Here is an 18,671-nt window from a genome sequence, read left to right as displayed (position 1 = left end):
TTTAATTATTCTGGTGTAGGTGTTTATTCTAATCCTTCAATTAAATAATTATATTCTCCAATTTAATTAAGTAATTGATAAATAGAAAAAAAATAAAATATAAAAGAGCTTGGTGTGACTGTTAAAAAAGGAATATTATTACATTGAAGAACTAATTTTTGTCATTCAGAAGTGGAGAAAATGACATACAAACTACATCCAAAACTTTTTAAGGTTTGTTTTTTTCTTGATTAAAATTTTTAAGAGGTAAAATGTTTTCAATATATATAGTATATCCCAATTCATACAACAATATACCATTGACATAATTATGTTTTACCAGTTTATCGATAGTAACTCCTCTTTGGCCAATAACTAGACTAGACTACTCATCTTTGGCCGTGTCGTGGGATCCACCCACCAACCTACCCAATTTAAAGCACTAATATTTAATATGTGCTTTGAAAATAATTATTGCAGCAAGAGTAGCTATATATATCAGTCTATCAGGAGTGTGAAAGCACGAAAGCATCTAATATCATATCATACAATAATCAATAATGGACCAAACTTTTCATCATGCTGTTGTCCGCTTTACAATTTTAATTAGATATCTTTAGACTTTAGTGCTGCATTTTGTATTCACCTTTAGACAATTTGGACATGATATGCTTAGCCGTGTGGACCCACTTCACTACAAAAACAATCGCTAAAGAGTAAGACTCAATCGCTTCCACGAAATTGAGCTATTATATTAAAACACTTCTGTGGTTCAATCACCAACTTCATTGAAACCATATCGACCCTTTGCTAAGAATCGAAGAGAAAAATGGCTCTGGTTGGAGAGGCTCTGCTCACTGCTTCCATCCAGGTGTTGTGTGACAGGATTGCCTCACGCGACTTCATCGACTTGTTTCGGAGGAAGAAGCTCGACGATTCACTCCTGAAGAAACTGGATATCACACTGCTTGGCCTTTCTGCAGTGCTCAATGATGCAGAGGAGAAGCAAATTGTCAACCCTGCTGTGAGAAAGTGGCTTGATGAGGTCAAACATACTGTCTTAGATGCAGAGGACTTGCTGGATGAGATCAACTCTGAAGCTGAATATGATCAAACCCACAATTTAACCAAGGTGTTGAACTTCCTCTCTACTTCCTATTTTAATCCTTATTGTCAAAGCATGAATGCTAATATAAGAGAGTTGTTTGAAAAATTAGAACACCTTGCAAAACAGAAAGACATCCTTGGCCTGGGAGTAGTTGTTGGAGGTAAGGTTTCACAAGGAACTCCAACAACTTCCTTGGTCGATGAATCTTCTATATATGGTAGGGATGGAGATAAAAAAGAGTTAGAAAGACTGTTGTTTTCTGATCATGCAAGCACCTGTGATGTATCTGTCATTGCCATAGTTGGTATGGGCGGGGTTGGTAAGACAACCCTTGCTCGACTTCTTTATAATGATGACAAGGTGAAAGAGTATTTTACTCTTAAATCTTGGGCTTGTGTTTCTGAAGATTATGATGCTATTAGGGTAACTAAAACCCTTCTAGAGTCGATCACTAGAAAGCCTTGTGATATTACAGACTGGGATTTTCTTCAAGGTGAACTAAAAGAACAAGTTAGGGGCAAAAAAATTTTATTTGTATTGGATGACCTTTGGAATGAGAATTCTATTGACTGGAAGTGCCTCCAGGCACCTTTAGCTTTTGGGGCAAGGGGAAGCAAGGTCATTGTAACTACACGGAATGAAAAAGTTGCATCAATCATGAATAATGTTCATATACAGTACTTGGAACCGTTGTCACTTGAAGATTGCTGGTTGTTACTTGCGAAACAGGCATTTGCAAATGAAAACCCCAGTGCACATCCCCACTTGCAAGAAATTGGCAAACAAATTGCACGTAAGTGTAATGGTTTGCCTCTGGCTGCAGAAGCACTTGGGGGTTTGTTACGTTGCAACAAAGATTATGGGGAATGGAATAGCATATTGAATAGCAATATTTGGCAGCTATCGTACGATGATAAAAGTTATATTCTCCCCGCTCTAGGATTGAGCTACCATTATCTCCCGGCCCATTTAAAACAATGTTTTGTTTATTGTTCAATTTTTCCGAAGGACTATGAATTCAAGAAGGAAGACGTAGTTTTACTTTGGATGGCAGAAGGTTTGATTCCAGAAATTGATAATGGCACTAGAATGGAAGAGGTGGCTAAGAGATACTTTGATCAGATACTATCACGATCACTATTTAAAAAGTCAAAAAAATCAAGTTTCACAATGCATGATCTCATTAATGACTTGGCTGTATTCATGGCTAAGGGATTTTGTTTTAGAATAGAAGGGAAGGAATCAAATGAAGTTCCCAAAACAAGTCGTCATTTATCATATGTTCAAGAACAATTTGATACCGCTTCAAAATTTGAGCAATTATACAGGCTTAAGTGTTTGCGGACCTTCCTACCCATTTATTTGGATACATGTTGGCAAAATTTCGTAAGCAAAAGAGTTTCACATGATTTCTTGCCAACACAAAGACGTCTGCGAGTGCTGTCATTATCAAACTATACCAATATCACTGAGTTACCTAATTCTATTGGTAATCTCATTCATTTGCGCTATTTAGATCTTTCCTCTACTCCAATAAAAAAGTTACCTGATATAGTGTGTTCTCTATGCAATTTACAGACAATACTATTGTCAAATTGTTTCTCTCTCATTGAACTGCCTAGAGATATGAGGAAATTGATTAACTTGCGTCATCTTGATATTCGTGAAACTAAAATAGACCAGATGCCATTAGAAATGGGTAGACTAAAAAGTTTAAGAACATTGACTACATTTGTTGTTGGCAATTCAACTGGATCAAGTCTTACATAATTGAGGAAGTTACGGTATCTTCAGGGACGCCTTTCTATTCTAAAGCTGCAAAATGTAGTTGATGCTATGGATGCCTTGCAGGCCAATTTGAATGAAAAGAAAGATCTCAAGGAGATAGTGTTGGAATGGGGTGCAGATACCAATGATCCCCAAAATGAGAGAGATGTACTTGAGAGGCTCCAGCCTCCCATAAATTTGGAAAAGTTGACCATAAAATTTTATGGTGGAACTTGCTTCCCAAATTGGTTGGGAGACTCTTCCTATTCTCAAATACAATTCATGTGTCTCAGTGAATGTAGTTATTGTTTGTCCTTGCCACCACTTGGGAAGCTACCCGCTCTCAAAGAGCTTTCTATAAAAAGGATGAAATTTCTTACGACTATCGGTGCTGAGTTCTATGGCAATGGGTCTTCTCTAATATTTCAGCCGTTTCAATCTCTGGAGAAGCTAGAGTTTGAGGAGATGCTTGAATGGGAGGAATGGCAGCCAAGTGGAGGTGAATATCCAGATTTTCCTCGTCTCCAGGAGCTAAAATTAAAGAAGTGTCCGAAGCTGAGAGGAAACTTGCCTAATCATCTTCCTTGCTTGAAAAAACTTTCAGTGGAGGAGTGTGTGGTTCTATACGAAAGGGCCACTACAACCCTTAACATGGACTACTTACAACAATGTTCTTTTGAAGAATTGAGCTTGGTTGGATGCCCGCATCTGTTATCATTACTAGGTCAGAGAACAAAGTACATGTCATCTCTTGGGAACCTTAACATTGGAAATTTTGTTGATATAGAGTGCTTGCCCAAGCAACTGGTGCATAGCAGCAATTGTCTTCAAGATTTGACGCTCTATGATTGTCCATCCCTGTTGTCGTTCCCTAGAGATGGTCTACCTACTACGTTGAAATCACTTTCTATATTAAAATGTAGGAGATTAGAATTCCTACCTCATGAGATGATGGCCAAATTGACATCGCTTCAGACTTTGTGGATAGAGAATAGCTGTGATTCACTGAGGTCCTTCCCGTTGGGCATTTGTCCCAAACTTAAGGAACTTTGGATCTCGGGCTGTGTGAATTTGGAATCCCTTTCCATTGAAGGAGTTGATGAAAATCTCAACACCTTGGAAATCTGGGAGTGTCCAAATCTGGTCTCTTTTCCCCACGGAGGATTGCCCACTCCAAACCTGATTCGATTTTCAGTCCGTAGATGCGAGAATTTGAAGTCATTGCCCGAACGAATTCACACCCTCACCGCCCTTCAATATTTGTACATATGGAATCTTCCAAATGTTGTGTCAATTGCAGAAGGGGGTTTGCCTCCCAACCTACGTTTACTTAATATCTCCGGAACTGACCATCTGTTGGAGACGTTGCTCAAGGAACAGCTGCTCCCTACCACTCTCAACACTCTCTCGATCTCTGAGCTAAGCCTGAAATCTTTGAACGGAAAGGGACTTCAACACCTCACTTCTCTTCAAAGGCTACAAATTGATGACTGTCCGAGTCTCGAATCCCTGCCAGGAGAAGCACTTCAACACCTCACTTCTCTTCAAAGGCTAGAAATCTATGACTGTCCGAGTCTCGAATCTCTGCCAGGAGAGGGTTTGCCGGCGTCTCTTTCTATTCTGATAATCTACGGATGTTCTTCAACTCTGAAAAAAAGATACTGTGAAAATAAGACAGGAGAAGATTGGGCCAAGATAGCTCGCATTCCTTGCATAAAGATAGATGAGGAGGTGATCATATGAGCACTCACAAAACCAGAGTCAGGTATGTACCTACCACCCCACCGCTTGTTTTTTATCCGTTAAATCAGAGCATCGGCTTATTGTTTTCTGAGCTTTTGGGCTTCACTTCTGTAGAGAGCTTTTGGACAATTGATGGCCTTTGAATGGTGCTCTGACATGAATATGGTCTTTGAAAGGAGAGAATTGACCCAAGATAGCTCACATCCCCTGCATTGGCATTGATAGACCTTTAATTTCATGGGCCAAGACAAATAGACCATCCTTGCCCTTACAATCTAATTTTCATTAGACAAATAGACCATCCTTGCCTTTAATTTCAGGTACCTCTTCTATTGTTAATGCTGCATTGCTGCTAATTAGTTACTTTGCTCCAGAAGTTTCAGTAGACAAATATATCTTTTGAATTCTTCCCTTACTCTATATTTATCACTCTCCAACAGTTGTGCTGTTTACACCTGTAACAATTTTTGCTTGTAATTCCTCCTTCGTTACTTGATGTATATATATGTGTGTGTGAAAATACTTGTAATGAGATATCCTATGCATGGAAAAGGAAAACTTAATATTGTAATTTAAAATAAGGTTAAACAGAACCAAGTTAAAAAACTGAACTGTGTGCTTGTGTTCTTGGCCACCCACAATCACCAAAATGCTTAACTGAAGCTGGTGATCAGTGTTTTGAATTTTTCTAACCTGTATATAACTAGTTAATTTTTGAAAAAATGATTTTAAGAAAAATATCAAAAATCAGTTGCAACCCCTTCGGATCTGATCAGTTACAACCCGCTCAGTTACAGCTCACAACCCTTCTTATTCCTTACGAAAAAAAGATTAATTTTGTTTACATATTGTTACTTTTTTCTCTTTATAGTTTTTGTTTGTCACCTTATTTCTCACTGGCATTGAAGAGGATGCTGATCACAACATGCCTTCTCTTGCAGAGCTTTTCATTTGCAAGCTAGAATTCTTTACATGTCATTGCCAGAGGAGGGTTTACCACTGTACATAGCTTTTTGAAACAATTGTCGCAAGGAGGAGAAAGGGAAATTAAGGTAGAACTAAATTGACACATTCATACATATTGACAATTTTGGATGTATTACAGCATTATAAGTACCAAATGTCCATTCATATTTAGGGAGTCTTCAATTCTTCGTCAAATATTTCGCAATTAGGCCAGCCTATATTTGTCTCCTATCTGTTTTAGACAGTTTGCTATGTAGTTGAAAAGCATAGACTCGTTTTGGATGAAATTGAACTTTTCAAATTGACTGATAGTGGATGCATGCCTCCTTATTATATTGTTTTTGATCAGAAAGGAAAGTTTTTTGTTTATGCTGCAATTTGTGGTTTAGTTGCCTTTTAGTGTTCAACTGATGCACTATTCAAGTATTCATCTAATTTTCTGCAGCATTCTATATTATCCATTCCTTTTTTGTTTGGATCATTGGACAGTGTTCTGTTTAAACAGAAAGAGAAAAAAAAAAAATTTACATCTTGAAGTTTAAACTTCAATAACCGAAAACAAAACAGAGACACATATTGGGTTGCCCAAGTTATATGTTCAAATAAATCTAAGGTCCATTGATTTTAGGTACTAAATTATAATGTTTTTTCATTTCAACTACTAAAACATTTATGTCATTTCAGTTTAGGTACTAAATTTCAGTTTAGGTACCAACTTTAAAAAACATAGTTATATCGAACTGTGACTGTCTAACAGTCATAACTTTTTTATTGATTTATTGTTTTTTCAATATTTGCAAGGCTTAAACTTTAATATTTAGTCTTTGGGTTATAAGATTTCATCCCCCAAACCTAAATCAAAAGTATGAAATCCTAAAAATTTTGATTTTTTATAAATTTTAAATAGTCACAACTGTGACTGTTCGACAATTACAACTGTAACTGTTCGACAGTCACAACTGTATGACAAACTGATTTGTGACCTAATCCAAAATGTTTTACTCTAGGTTAGTACCTAAACTAAAAAAAATTAGTGTCTTACTGCTTTATTAAAAAACTATTGATATTTGGTATTTAATCCTAATTTTCTAATAAATCTATGTAATGAATTACTTTGATTTCCACGAAATATGCAACCAAGCTATTCAGAGAGTTTTATTTCCATGAAAAAATGCGAAAAGGAAAGGGAAAAAAAAATGGAAGAAGGGATGAGTGTGTAGGTATGACATTGTTATCTTCAAGTTGGTGCACAAACACAACAGTTGATGAGTGTAATTAAAGTGAAATTTAGTTGAACATTGTAGATGAGCTTTAATCTGTATTTATTTTTTCATTTCTCTTTCATCATCAATATTTCTAAATAACTGAAAGAAGGGATTATTATTTCCTATATTGAGAGAGAGAGAGAGAGAGAGAGAGAGAGAGAGAGAGAGAGTATTGATAATATAAAGAACAGGCTCAGGTTGTCAAACTTGCATGCACAATGAAATGAATAAGCTCATATATTTTATGGTTCCAATTTCAGTCTAAACTCAAGGAATTCTAGATGTGTGCTCAAACACCTATGCAGAAAATTTGATGCTTCATTTTATATAAGCTTTAACACTTGATAAATTACTACGCATCCTTTGTTACCATTACCTTGACTTTTATCTCTTTTATGGACTTTCATATCAATTAATTGTTAAAGCTTTTATATAAGTCCCTTTAATTGTTTCATTTATGTCTTCTTTTACAACCTAGGACTTGTTAATGGGAATTAATTTGAAGAAATTGCAACAATTTGGTTTCATTAATTAAATCTATTCAAATAAGTTTGCTTGTTTTCTAAGATCAATCTATCAATTCTAATTTCGTCAACTTTGATTTTAGGAGTATCTTGATATAGAAGGAAAGAACTCCAGTTTACATCCACACTGAGTATCTTTGGGAAGAAACAGGCATTTTCACAATTTGATGTGGCACACAAGTGTCAGAAAACACATGAAGGTTCTCTATGCATAATTTCTTAACGACTCTGAAATTTTTCCTTTAGCGAGAATTGCAGTTGCCAGTTACTATTGTTATATTAGATTTTGCTCATGAAATTCTTTGAATTCTTTGTTGTGTTTCATAGGCAGATATCAATGTTTGGGACCTCTAAACGTGCTACTACTTGCAAATATTACACTTTGAGGCTAGAACAATACATTATTTGAGGTGCTAGTTCTGAAATCGTGATATACAGTCTTTTTAAATTTTAAAAAGATTTTGAGTAATACTTTTGAGTACCTTATTTAATGAACTTTATGTCATGCATTAGGTCTAACAAGAAGGAAGCTCCAAATTTTCTTGCCATATGTCCATATGAGGTTTTTGCAAAGAAATGCAGGTTTTATGTCAGCAAAAACCAATTTAGATTGTATCAGCTTATTGGATATCTTTGTTCACTTGAGAACCAACTTAAATACGAGCTTGAAGACTTCTTTGTATTGTTCTATGTACTTCCAAGTTGTTTATTAATGACAGTTTCTATGTTTTTCTGGACATCATGTTCAAGGGCTTGTACTTTAATCGTAATATAACAGGAACCATGTAAATGCATAGTGCATTCGTAATTCTACCTGTTAGAACTGATTCTAGACATCTGGTTACACCTTGCATCAAATAACAAAGTCAAGGTCTGAGTGGATTCTTTTCCATTTCAAGTGGACTTTTGTTTTTGTCTTTCTTCGTTGATGTAAGCATGTTGCCAATATGTTGAACCATGTAGTCTTTTATTCTGTTCTGCCATTTTTTTTTATTTTTACTTTTAATTATTTATCTTTATTTTTTCATTATGTGATTGACTATGCGATTGACATCCAAGAGGACTTTGATCACAACTTATGCCTTTTCTAAAATCTCAAATTGTTAATTAGTAGTCTTTTTACAGGACAACATGTCTTCTCTCAGAGATCTTTTCATTTGCAAACTTATGATCAAACTTGTGCACAAAGTGATACAATTGTCCATGCAAAATAAAGAAAATATGAACGTTAAAGATATAATCAAATTCAATGTGAACTTCATCGACTAAACTAACTTGAAAGAAATGGAAATGAGAATTATATTAATACGTGAATAAGAATAATCAACGTGGCATAAAAAATGAAGAACAAAACCAAATCAATACCATAAATCTGTCAGTTTCAAAATTACTGATTAATTATGTGTCTCATCTGTGCTTCTAAAGCTGCTGTACCATTGGCCATCATCAGATTACAAATATAGTTGTTGGGGTCTTCTAATCAGTTTTATAAAAGAAGAAACGTTTGTTTCAGTTAAAAGATTGGTCAGGTTTCCCAGTTCAGGGACAGAAAGAACAAGAGAAAAGAGGCCATTTGCTTTGCTATGCTTATCATCAGTGGATTATTCGGCACGTGTATTACTAGTTAGCACCCTAGCTAACAAAAGCAGAATGACAAGCAAAAATAGCAGTAAACGCAAACTTGTTCCTCCAAGAGAGAATAAAAAAACATAAGAATAATGTCCATCAATGCTTTTTTGTATTCACCTTTAGACAATTTGGACATGGACGTGATATGCTTTAGCCGTGTGGACCCACTTCATTACAAAAGCAATCGCTAAAGACTCCATCGCATCCACGAAATTGAGCTATAATCTTAAAACACGCTTCTGTGGTTCACCAACTTCATTGAAACCATATCGACCCTTTGCTAAGAATCGAAGAGAACAATGGCTCTGGTTGGAGAGGCTCTGCTCACTGCTTCCATCCAGGTGTTGTGTGACAGGATTGCCTCACGCGACTTCATCGACTTGTTTCGGAGGAAGAAGCTCGACGATTCACTCCTGAAGAAACTGGATATCACACTGCTTGGCCTTTCTGCAGTGCTCAATGATTGTGATAGACTGAGGCCTTCAGCGGAGTGGGGTTTGCAAGGACTTGTCTCCCTTCAAAGACTCAAGATTCAAGGAACTGACCATCTGTTGGAGACGTTGCTCAAGGAACAGCTGCTCCCTACCACTCTCAACACTCTTCTGATCTCTAAACAGAGTCTGAAATCTTTGAACGGAAAGGGACTTCAACACCTCACTTCTCTTCAAAGCCTACAAATTGATCGCTGTCCGAATCTCGAACGCCTGCCAGGAGAAGCACTTCAACACCTCACTTCTCTTCAAACCCTAGAAATCCAAGACTGTCCGAGTCTCGAATCCCTGCCAGGAGAGGGTTTGCCGGCGTCTCTTTCTTTTCTGAGAATCTATGGCTGTTCTTCAACTCTGAAAAAAAGATACTGTGAAAATAAGACAGGAGAAGATTGGGCCAAGATAGCTCGCATTCCTTGCATAAAGATAGATGAGGAAGTGATCATATGAGCACTCACAAAACCAAAGTCAGGTATGTACCTACCACCCCACCGCTTGTTTTTTATCTGTTAAATCAGAGCATCGGCTTATTGTTTTCTGAGCTTTTGGGCTTCACTTCTGTAGAGAGCTTTTGGACAATGGATGGCCTTTGAATGGTGCTCTGACATGAATATGGTCTTTGAAAGGAGAGAATTCACCCAAGATTGCTCACATCCCCTGCATTGGCATTGATGGACCTTTAATTTCATGGGCCATGACAAATAGACCATCCTTGCCCTTACAATATCTAATTTTCATTCAGGTACCTCTTCTATTGTTAATGCTGCTAATTAGTTACTTTGCTCCAGAAGTTTCAGTAGACAAATATATCTTTTGAATTCTTTCCTTACTCTATATTTATCACTCTCCAACAGTTGTGCTGTTTATTCCTGTAACAATTTTTGCTTGTAATTCCTCCTTCGTTACTTGATGTATATATATGTGTGTGTGAAAATACTTGTAATGAGATATCCTATGCATGGAAAACGAAAACTTAATATTGTAACTTTCAATAATATAATTTTAAATAAGGTTAAACAGAACCAAGTTAAAAAACTGAACTGTGTGCTTGTGTTCTTGGCCACCCACAATCACCAAAATGCTTAACTGAAGCTGGTGATCAGTGTTTTGAATTTTTCTAACCTGTATATAACTAGTTAATTTTTGAAAAAATTAATTTATTTATCATTAAACAGCTCTGTGGTTCCTTTTGTGATGCTTATTATTTGAAGCTATTGGCTAATATATTTGAAAGAATTTGGATTTCTTAATTTTAACTACTCTGATACTGATGTTTTTCTTTTTCTATTTTTGCTTGGGTTGTACTTGGTCAGTCATGGTGCCAACTGATATGTGCAAAGAGAGATGAAGTTAGGAAGAAGGTACTTGGATTGGATTTGTCTGATTTGTGGCATCCATTTCTTTAATTTTTTTTTTTGTTTTTTGTTTTTGGCTAGCATTCAAATTTTTATATTTGGTTAATAGCATTCTTCTTTGAATGATGCAGAGACCACGAGAATTGAAGGCCATGGGAAGAATGGAAAGTGACTCCGAATGGAAGATATAATTCATACAGAATTTTGCAGAAGCAAAAGACAGTTTCTCTAGGAAAATGATTTTAAGAAAAATATCAAAAATCAGTTGTACAACCTAGGACTTGTTAATGGGAATTAATTTGCAGAAGTTGCAACAATTTGGTTTCATTAATTAAATCTATTCAAATAAGTTTGCTTGTTTTCTAAGATCAATCTATCAATTCTAATTTTGTCAACTTTGATTTTAGGAGTATCTTGATATAGAAGGAAAGAACTCCAGTTTACATCCACACTGAGTATCTTTGGGAAGAAACAGGCATTTTCACAATTTGATGTGGCACACAAGTGTCAGAAAACACATGAAGGTTCTCTATGCATAATTTCTTAACGACTCTGAAATTTTTCCTTTAGCGAGAATTGCAGTTGCCAGTTACTATTGTTATATAAGATTTTGCTCATGAAATTCTTTGAATTCTTTGTTGTGTTTCATAGGCAGATATCAATGTTTGGGACCTCTAAACGTGCTACTAGTTGCAAATATTACACTTTGAGGCTAGAACAGTACATTATTTGAGGTGCTAGTTCTGAAATCATGATATACAGTCTTTTAAAATTTTAAAAAGACTTTGAGTAATACTTTTGAGTACCTTATTTAGTGAACTTTATGTCATGCATTAGGTCTAACAAGAAGGAAGCTCCAAATTTTCTTGCCATATGTCCATATGAGGTTTTTGCAAAGAAATGCAGGTTTCATGTCAGCAAAAACCAATTTAGATTGTATCAGCTTATTGGATATCTTTGTTCACTTGAGAACCAACTTAAATAGGAGCTTGAAGACTTCTTTGTATTGTTCTATGTACTTCAACACCTCACTTCTCTTCAAAGCCTAAAATTGATCGCTATCCGAATCTCGAACTCCTGCCAGGAGAAGCACTTCAACACCTCACTTCTCTTCAAAGGCTAGAAATCTATGACTGTCCGAGTCTCGAATCCCTGCCAGGAGAGGGTTTGCCGGCGTCTCTTTCTTTTCTGAGAATCTACAGATGTTCTTTAACTCTGAAAAAAAGATACTGTGAAAAAGACAGGAGAAGACTGGGGCAAGATAGCTCGCATTCCTTGCATACGGATAGATGAGGAAGTGATCATATGAGCTCTCACAAAAAGTTATGGTTTTCATTTCACTCTCAACTCTAAAACTAGAGTCAGGTATGTACCTACCACCGCTTGTAAAATTTACGCTTGTATCATATTATGCATTATTTCTTATCAATATTAGCATTATTGATAATTATTTCCGAGTCTTTCTTTTGTAATTATTTCTTATCAATATTTACATGCATCTGCAGAAACTTCCTTGGAAACCAAATGACTGCGACATAAAGGAAATCTTAATCTAATTTTAATAATTTTTCGATAATATAATCACAAAGCTTAAACAAAACAAATTAAGTTGAAAAATTGAACTGTGGCCTCCCAAAATCACCAAAGTGCTTAACTTAAGCTGGTGATATGTATTTTGAATTTTTCCTAACCTGTAGATAACAAGTTAATTTGTGAAAAAGTAATTTATTTATAATTAGAGAGCTTTGTGGTTGCTGCTTTCATGATCATTTAACAGTTTGCTCATTTTGCTCTCAACTTTTCAGTTGCTAATACTTGCTGTCAGATTAAGGGAAGGGGTGATCATGCAGTGTTGTAAACATACCCAAAGGCTCAAGAAGAGGGCCAAAAACATCCAAAGAAGCTTACTTGTAAGTCCTTTTGGAGTTCTTATTACATTTGAGGTTAATGGCTAATATATTTGAAAGAAATTGGGTTTTGATTTCCTCATTTGGTTTAATTTTTAGCCTTACTGATTTTGATTATTTTCTTTTTCTCTTCTTTGCTCAGTCCTGGTGGATGGCTTACAGATATGTGCCAAGAGAGATGTGAAGTTAGGAAGAAGAAAGGTACTAATTATGAAGGTACTTGGATTGGACTTTGTCTGATTTGCGGCATCCTTTTCTTTACTTTTGGTAAGTTCTGATTGTATCAAGTTATTTCTCATTGGGGTTGGTCCTTTATTGGCATCAAAGACGATGCTGATCACAACTTAAATCCTTTTTAAGTCTGAAATGCTAAATTGGTGGTCGTTTTGCAGGACAACATGCCTTCTCTTGCACAGCTTTTCATTTGCATGGATTCTTTACATGTCATAGCCAGAGGAGGGTTTACCGCTGTACATAGCTTTTTGTTTGTCTACAAAAACAATTGTCACAAGTGTGTTTTTTATTTCTCATTATGAAGCAGCAGATTATATGTACTGGGAAAAAATTATACTAGTAAGGCATCTAAGTACAACATGTGTGTGTTGAAGATGTGAAAAGTAGAGTGGCACCAATTGGCCTCCTGCAATATAATTGCATAACCTGTAACTGCTTTGTTCTGCAGTCAAAAATTGCAGGTATATCTTTACAGCCCTTCAAACTATCATATTGCAGTAAAAAATTTGGATCTTACTAAAATTTCAAAAAACTAAGTACAACACATCCAATATCACTAACAAAGAGATAGAAAAAAAAATTAAAAAAATACCAGGATAGATCTGGATCATAACAAAGGCCCAAAGAGAATAAGAAAACTAGAATTATTTGTGCTTTTTGGAAAAATCCATACAGGGCTGCACATTCCATGGGTAGGAGATTTAGCTCTGAAATATGTGAAGCAAAGACATTTTCCATCTACCAAGAAAATTCACTAAATTAATCATGTTTGAACAACATGAAAAATGTTTTCATACAGTCACTAGACCTTGTCTTCTTCCTTCTTAAACTTAAAAATGAGTTGCGGAGAGCATAGGAGATATAAGAAACAATAGAGCTAAGCACATGCTTTAACTTACAAGCTCACAACTTTCTCACATGGCCCATTACAATTCTGTCCTCATTTCGATCAGACTAGAATACAGTAGTTATTTCCATTATTCATTGAAAAACTGAAACGAAACAAATGAAATCAAAATTGAAGGAAAAGAAGGAAAAAAAAAAAAAACAGAGCAAATCCAAATATTATCTTAATGGCATTTGGAAACGAACCAACCAAAGCCCACAAGACCTAAAACACAGCGTTACAAGATACTTGAAATTGCTTGAACCCATAATTAACAAAATACGATTAAACAAGGTGACTCTGGTCATTGGCAATCAAACATATCAAATTGAAAATGCACAATTCATAATTTTACAAGAAACCACACATTTCATAAATTTGAACATGCATTACTAGAGACGATCTTAGTTCCTCAATTTCCGCCAGAGATTTCAATGGCTTTGACATCAGGCTTTTTGACCTCCGCTTTAGGAACTGTCACACTCAGAACCCCATTCTCCATAGAAGCCTTAATCTGATCGACCTTTGCATTCTCAGGAAGACTAAACCTCCTCGAGAACTTGCCGCTGCTCCGCTCGACCCGATGCCACTTGTCGTTCTTGTCCTCCTTCTCTACGTTCCTCTCTCCACTGATCTGAAGCACCCTGTCGTCTTCAATCTCTACCTTCACTTCTTCTTTCTTCAGCCCCGGAAGGTCTGCCTTGAACACATGGGCTTCTGGTGTCTCCTTCCAGTCCACCCTCGTGTTCACAAAACCTGAATTTTCCCGAGAAAATTCGGGGAAAGCAGACAGTGATGAGGAAGGGAATGGGAAATCCTTGAATGGGTCCCAGCGATCGAGAGAGAAGGGGTCGAAGATGCTGCTGCGTCGAAAGTTGGGAATGATCGACATTATGAAAACTTTGGGATTGTTTGGATGGTGAGAAAGTAAGTTTGAGTATGTAGTTGTTGCAGAGTCTCTGCTTCGCTTCACATGTTGGGAAAGGGAGGGTTGGTTCGTATTTATAAGGAACCCAGGAATTTTCTAGTATCGACTAAATGATAAATGGAATTTTCTAGTAAGTACTGGGCCTCGAAAAGGTTGCGTTATTTCTCGCGAACTTTCTCGAACTAATGCGATGAATACTAAATAATTAAAAAAAATTCAGTTTTCAGCCATATATAATCTTTTATCTTTCTTATTTAAAAAATGCTTATTTCTTTCATAAAATCATATTACCTAACTCCATATATAATGTAATTTAAGATATGTAGACAATTAAATTATGGTTACTACAGTTTATTGTTTTTTGTTATATTATATATTTGTCATATGTTATAATTAGTTATATAAGTATCAACTTTATGGTCTAAATATCTTTCAAGATTTATATTGGAAGATAGAGTACTTTGGAAATAACTATATTAGGATTTCTAATTGATGAAAAAGATGAATGAATGATGAATGCTCAGCATGAAAGCATCTAATCTCATATATAGTGGATATACAGATATGTGGCTACAGAATAATCGATCGACAAAACGTTTCGTTATGGACCATGGTGTTTTCCACCTTTTACAATTTTCATCATAATCTTTAGACTTTATCTCCTTTAGACAACTTGGACATGAATAATGATATATATGCTTAGCCGTGACGACCCACTGCATTACAAAAGCAATCGCTATAAATCTTAAAACATGTCATTGAAATCATATCGATTATCGACCCTTTGCAAAGAATCCAAGATAAAAATGGCTCTGGTTGGTGTTGTGTGACAGGATTGCTTCACCCAACTTCATCGACTTGTTTCGGAGGAAGAAGCTAGCTCGATGATTCACTCCTGATGAAACTGAAGATGACACTGTTGGTCCTTTCTGTAGTGTTCAATGATGCAGAGGAGAAGCAAATTGTGAAGCCTGCTGTGAGAGAGTGGCTTGATGAGCTCAAAAAATGCTGTCTTAGATGCAGAGGACTTGGTGGATGAGATCAACACTGAGGCTTTGAGATCGATGCAAGGTGGAAGCTGAATATGATCAAACCCACAAATTCACCAAGGTGTGGAACTTCCTCTCTACATGTCATCTCTTGTTGATATAGAGTGCATAGCAGCAATTGTCCATCCCTAGAGATGGTCTACCTACTACGTTGAAATAGATTACAAATTGATCATATGAGCACTTTGCAAAAAGTTCCGGTTTCATTTCACCCTCAAGTCTCCAATCAATGTCAGGTGTGTGAATTTAATCCAATTTAATCCAGTAGCTACCTTTTTCCCTTCAAAATACTCATATATTTTGAAAATATATTTTGCTGCATATTTTAAAACCAATTTATATCCCCTGTATATTGTTTGAAGACAGAATTTATGCTTATATCCTATCATTCACTATTTCTTATTAATATTAGCATTATTGATAATTATTTCCGAGTCTGTTGTAAAACCTGTCACATGCATCTGCAGAAACTTCCTTGGAAACCAAATGAGTGCGACATAAAGGAAATCTTAATCTAATTTTAATATTTCTTTCGATATATAATCACAAAGCTTAAACAAACCAAAGTTGAAAAATTGAACTATGTGCTTGTGTTCTCTTCAGTTCTTGGCCTCCCAAAATCCACCGAAGTGCTTAACTTAAACTGGTGATGTGTGTTTTGAATTTTTTCGAACCTGCATATAACAAGTTAATTTGTGAAAAAGTAATTTATGTATCATTAAAGAGCTTTGTGGTTGCTGCTTTCATGATCATCTAATACTTTGCTAATTTTGCTAGCTCTCAACTTTTTAGTTGCTCATATTTTCTGTCAGATTATGAAAAGGGGTCATGAAGTGTTGTAACCATACCCAAAGGCTCAAGAAGAGAGCCACAATCATCCAAAGAAGCTTAAGCTTGTAAGTCCTTTTGGAGTTCTTATTATAATTTGAGGTTATTGGCTAAAATATTTGAAAGAAATTGGGTTTTGATTTCCTCATTTGGGTTTAATTTAGCTTCACTGATAGTGATTATTTTCTCTTTTTTCTTCTTTAATCAGTTCTGGTGGGTGCCTTACAGATATGTGCCAAGAGAGATGTGAAGTTAGGAAGAAGAAAGGTACTAATTAAGAAGGTACTTGGATTGGACTTTGTCTGATTTGCAGCATCCTTTTCTTTAAATTATTTTGGCTATAAGCATTCACATTTTCTTGCAGAGACTAGGAGGATTGAAGGCCATGGGGAGCATGGAAAGCAACCCAGAATGATTCGAATTTGAGTTTGCTGAAGCAGGACAGTTTTCTCTGTGATCTCTATGGAAGAAGATAATGAAATGATTCGAATTTCTTTTAATAAATGATTTTAAGCAAAATATTGAAGTTCAGTTACAACCCCCTTTTGTCCTGCTCCCATTACAGTAAGTAGCCAAAATATTCAGTCACACCTTCTAATAATTAGCTTTTGAACATAAGTGAGCTGCTTCCTACCACTCTCAACTCTCTTGAAATCTCTGCACAGAAATTGATATCTCTAATGGAAAGGGACTTCAACATCTCACTTATATATGTTCAAAAGCTAAATATTAGAAGCTGTGACAGTCGCGATTTCCTGCCAGGAGTGGGACTTCAATCCACTCATTTCTCTTCAAAGGCTAGAAATTGATGAGTGTCTGAATCTGGAATTCCTGCCAGGAGAGGGTTCGCCAGCATCTCTTTCTTTTCTGAGAATCTACAAATGTTTTTCCTTGAAGAAAATATATTTTGAAAATAAAACGGGACAAGATTGGGACAAGATAGCTGGCATTCCTTGCATGAAGATAGATAAGAAAGTGATTATATGAGCTCTCACAAAAAGTTCCGGTTTTCATTTCACTCTCAACTCCCTAATCAGGATCAGGTACCCTTACATATGAGCTTGTTTTTTATTTTTATATTTTTTATCTGTTAAATGAGAACTATATGGGAAATAGGTAGTCTAGTCCAATATGGTGGATTTAATGTAGCTACTTTTTTCCGGCAAAATACTTGTATATTTTGAAAATATATTTCGGTGCTTTTCCAAAAATTTACAAGTATGTAGCACTTCTCTTCAAAAGCTAGAAATTTATGTGATGCATTATAACTGGTTTCATGTTCCCTCCTCATATTTAATGGAAAGTGTTCCACTTAAAACAGAAAGATGGGAAATGTAAGCCACCCTATAACTGCCTCCTATCTGTTTTAGACAGGATTTAATAGTCGAAAAGCATAGACTCATTAGCTGAAAATTGAAATTTAAACTTCAAAAATTGATTTCAAATCTTCTTGAAGTTTAGACTTCAAATATTGAAAACAAAACAAACACATCATGGATTGGCCAAGTTGCTCAAATAGGTCTATGTCATTAACTACAACTGAACCACTACTCAATTATTTGATGGTTCCAATTTCAGCCTAATCTCAAGGAACTAGATGTGCGCCTATGCAAAAACTTTGATACTTCATTTTAAGTTTTAACTCACTTGGTAACTGATAATTGAATACATATTCTTTGGTGCCATCACCTTGACTTTATCTCTTTTATGTAGTTTGCATATCAATTATCTAGGTCCCTTTTAATTGTCCACTTTCTGTGTTCATGTACAATCTTGGACTTGATACTGGGAATTAAGTTTAAGAAGCTGCAACAATTTCTTTTCATTAAAGCTATTGAAGTCACTTTGTTTTTTCCCTAAGGTCAATATATCAATTCTAATTTCTTCATCTTTGCATTTAGGATATCTTGTTGAGCTGAGATACATTTAATAGCATTGAGAAGAAACAGGCTTTTCACAATTTGTGAATTTCTAGTGTAAGAAAACACACGAAGGTAAAGCTCTATGTATAATTT

At 35.6% G+C, this 18,671-nt stretch overlaps 1 protein-coding gene, 2 long non-coding RNA genes and 1 pseudogene across 5 annotated transcripts; 3 read left to right on the top strand and 1 right to left on the bottom strand.

Moving 5' to 3' along the window:
• The first annotated feature begins 553 nt into the window (after window positions 1-553).
• Window positions 554-12,622, top strand: LOC147291656 (putative disease resistance RPP13-like protein 1; annotated as a pseudogene).
• LOC147291657 (uncharacterized) lies at window positions 5,317-8,293 on the top strand. 2 transcript variants are annotated; one of them, XR_015121042.1, is made up of 5 exons: window positions 5,317-5,387; window positions 5,539-5,649; window positions 7,436-7,552; window positions 7,680-7,762; window positions 7,866-8,293. It is a non-coding gene; the product is annotated as an uncharacterized LOC147291657 (long non-coding RNA). The 2 variants fall into 2 exon arrangements; XR_015121041.1 differs by having other exon boundaries at window positions 7,436-7,762.
• A 1,258-nt stretch (window positions 12,623-13,880) lies between the features above and the next one.
• On the bottom strand, window positions 13,881-14,870 carry LOC147291655 (18.5 kDa class I heat shock protein-like). Its single transcript, XM_086234671.1, has one exon. It carries the CDS (start codon window positions 14,741-14,743, stop codon window positions 14,264-14,266), a length of 480 nt encoding a protein of 159 aa, XP_086090797.1. The 5' UTR covers window positions 14,744-14,870; the 3' UTR covers window positions 13,881-14,263.
• Window positions 14,871-15,553: 683 nt separating this feature from the next.
• LOC147291654 (uncharacterized) lies at window positions 15,554-18,625 on the top strand. 2 transcript variants are annotated; one of them, XR_015121421.1, is made up of 6 exons: window positions 15,554-16,064; window positions 16,641-16,724; window positions 16,865-16,938; window positions 17,021-17,220; window positions 17,495-17,699; window positions 18,558-18,625. It is a non-coding gene; the product is annotated as an uncharacterized LOC147291654 (long non-coding RNA). The 2 variants fall into 2 exon arrangements; XR_015121420.1 differs by having other exon boundaries at window positions 17,021-17,699.
• The last annotated feature ends 46 nt before the right edge of the window (window positions 18,626-18,671 follow it).

The sequence above is a fragment of the Dryas octopetala genome, chromosome 3, assembly GCF_963921425.1.
Source record: "Dryas octopetala chromosome 3, drDryOcto1.1, whole genome shotgun sequence".
NCBI classification, from domain to species: domain Eukaryota; kingdom Viridiplantae; phylum Streptophyta; class Magnoliopsida; order Rosales; family Rosaceae; genus Dryas; species Dryas octopetala.
The sequence above is the reverse complement of the archived record's forward strand: the minus strand, read 5'-3'. Positions and strand labels throughout refer to the sequence as shown.

What these genes read in the sequence shown, in the direction of transcription:
- LOC147291655 (XM_086234671.1), bottom strand. Translation starts at nt 14,743, where the DNA reads ATGTCGATCATTCCCAACTTTCGACGCAGCAGCATCTTCGACCCCTTC.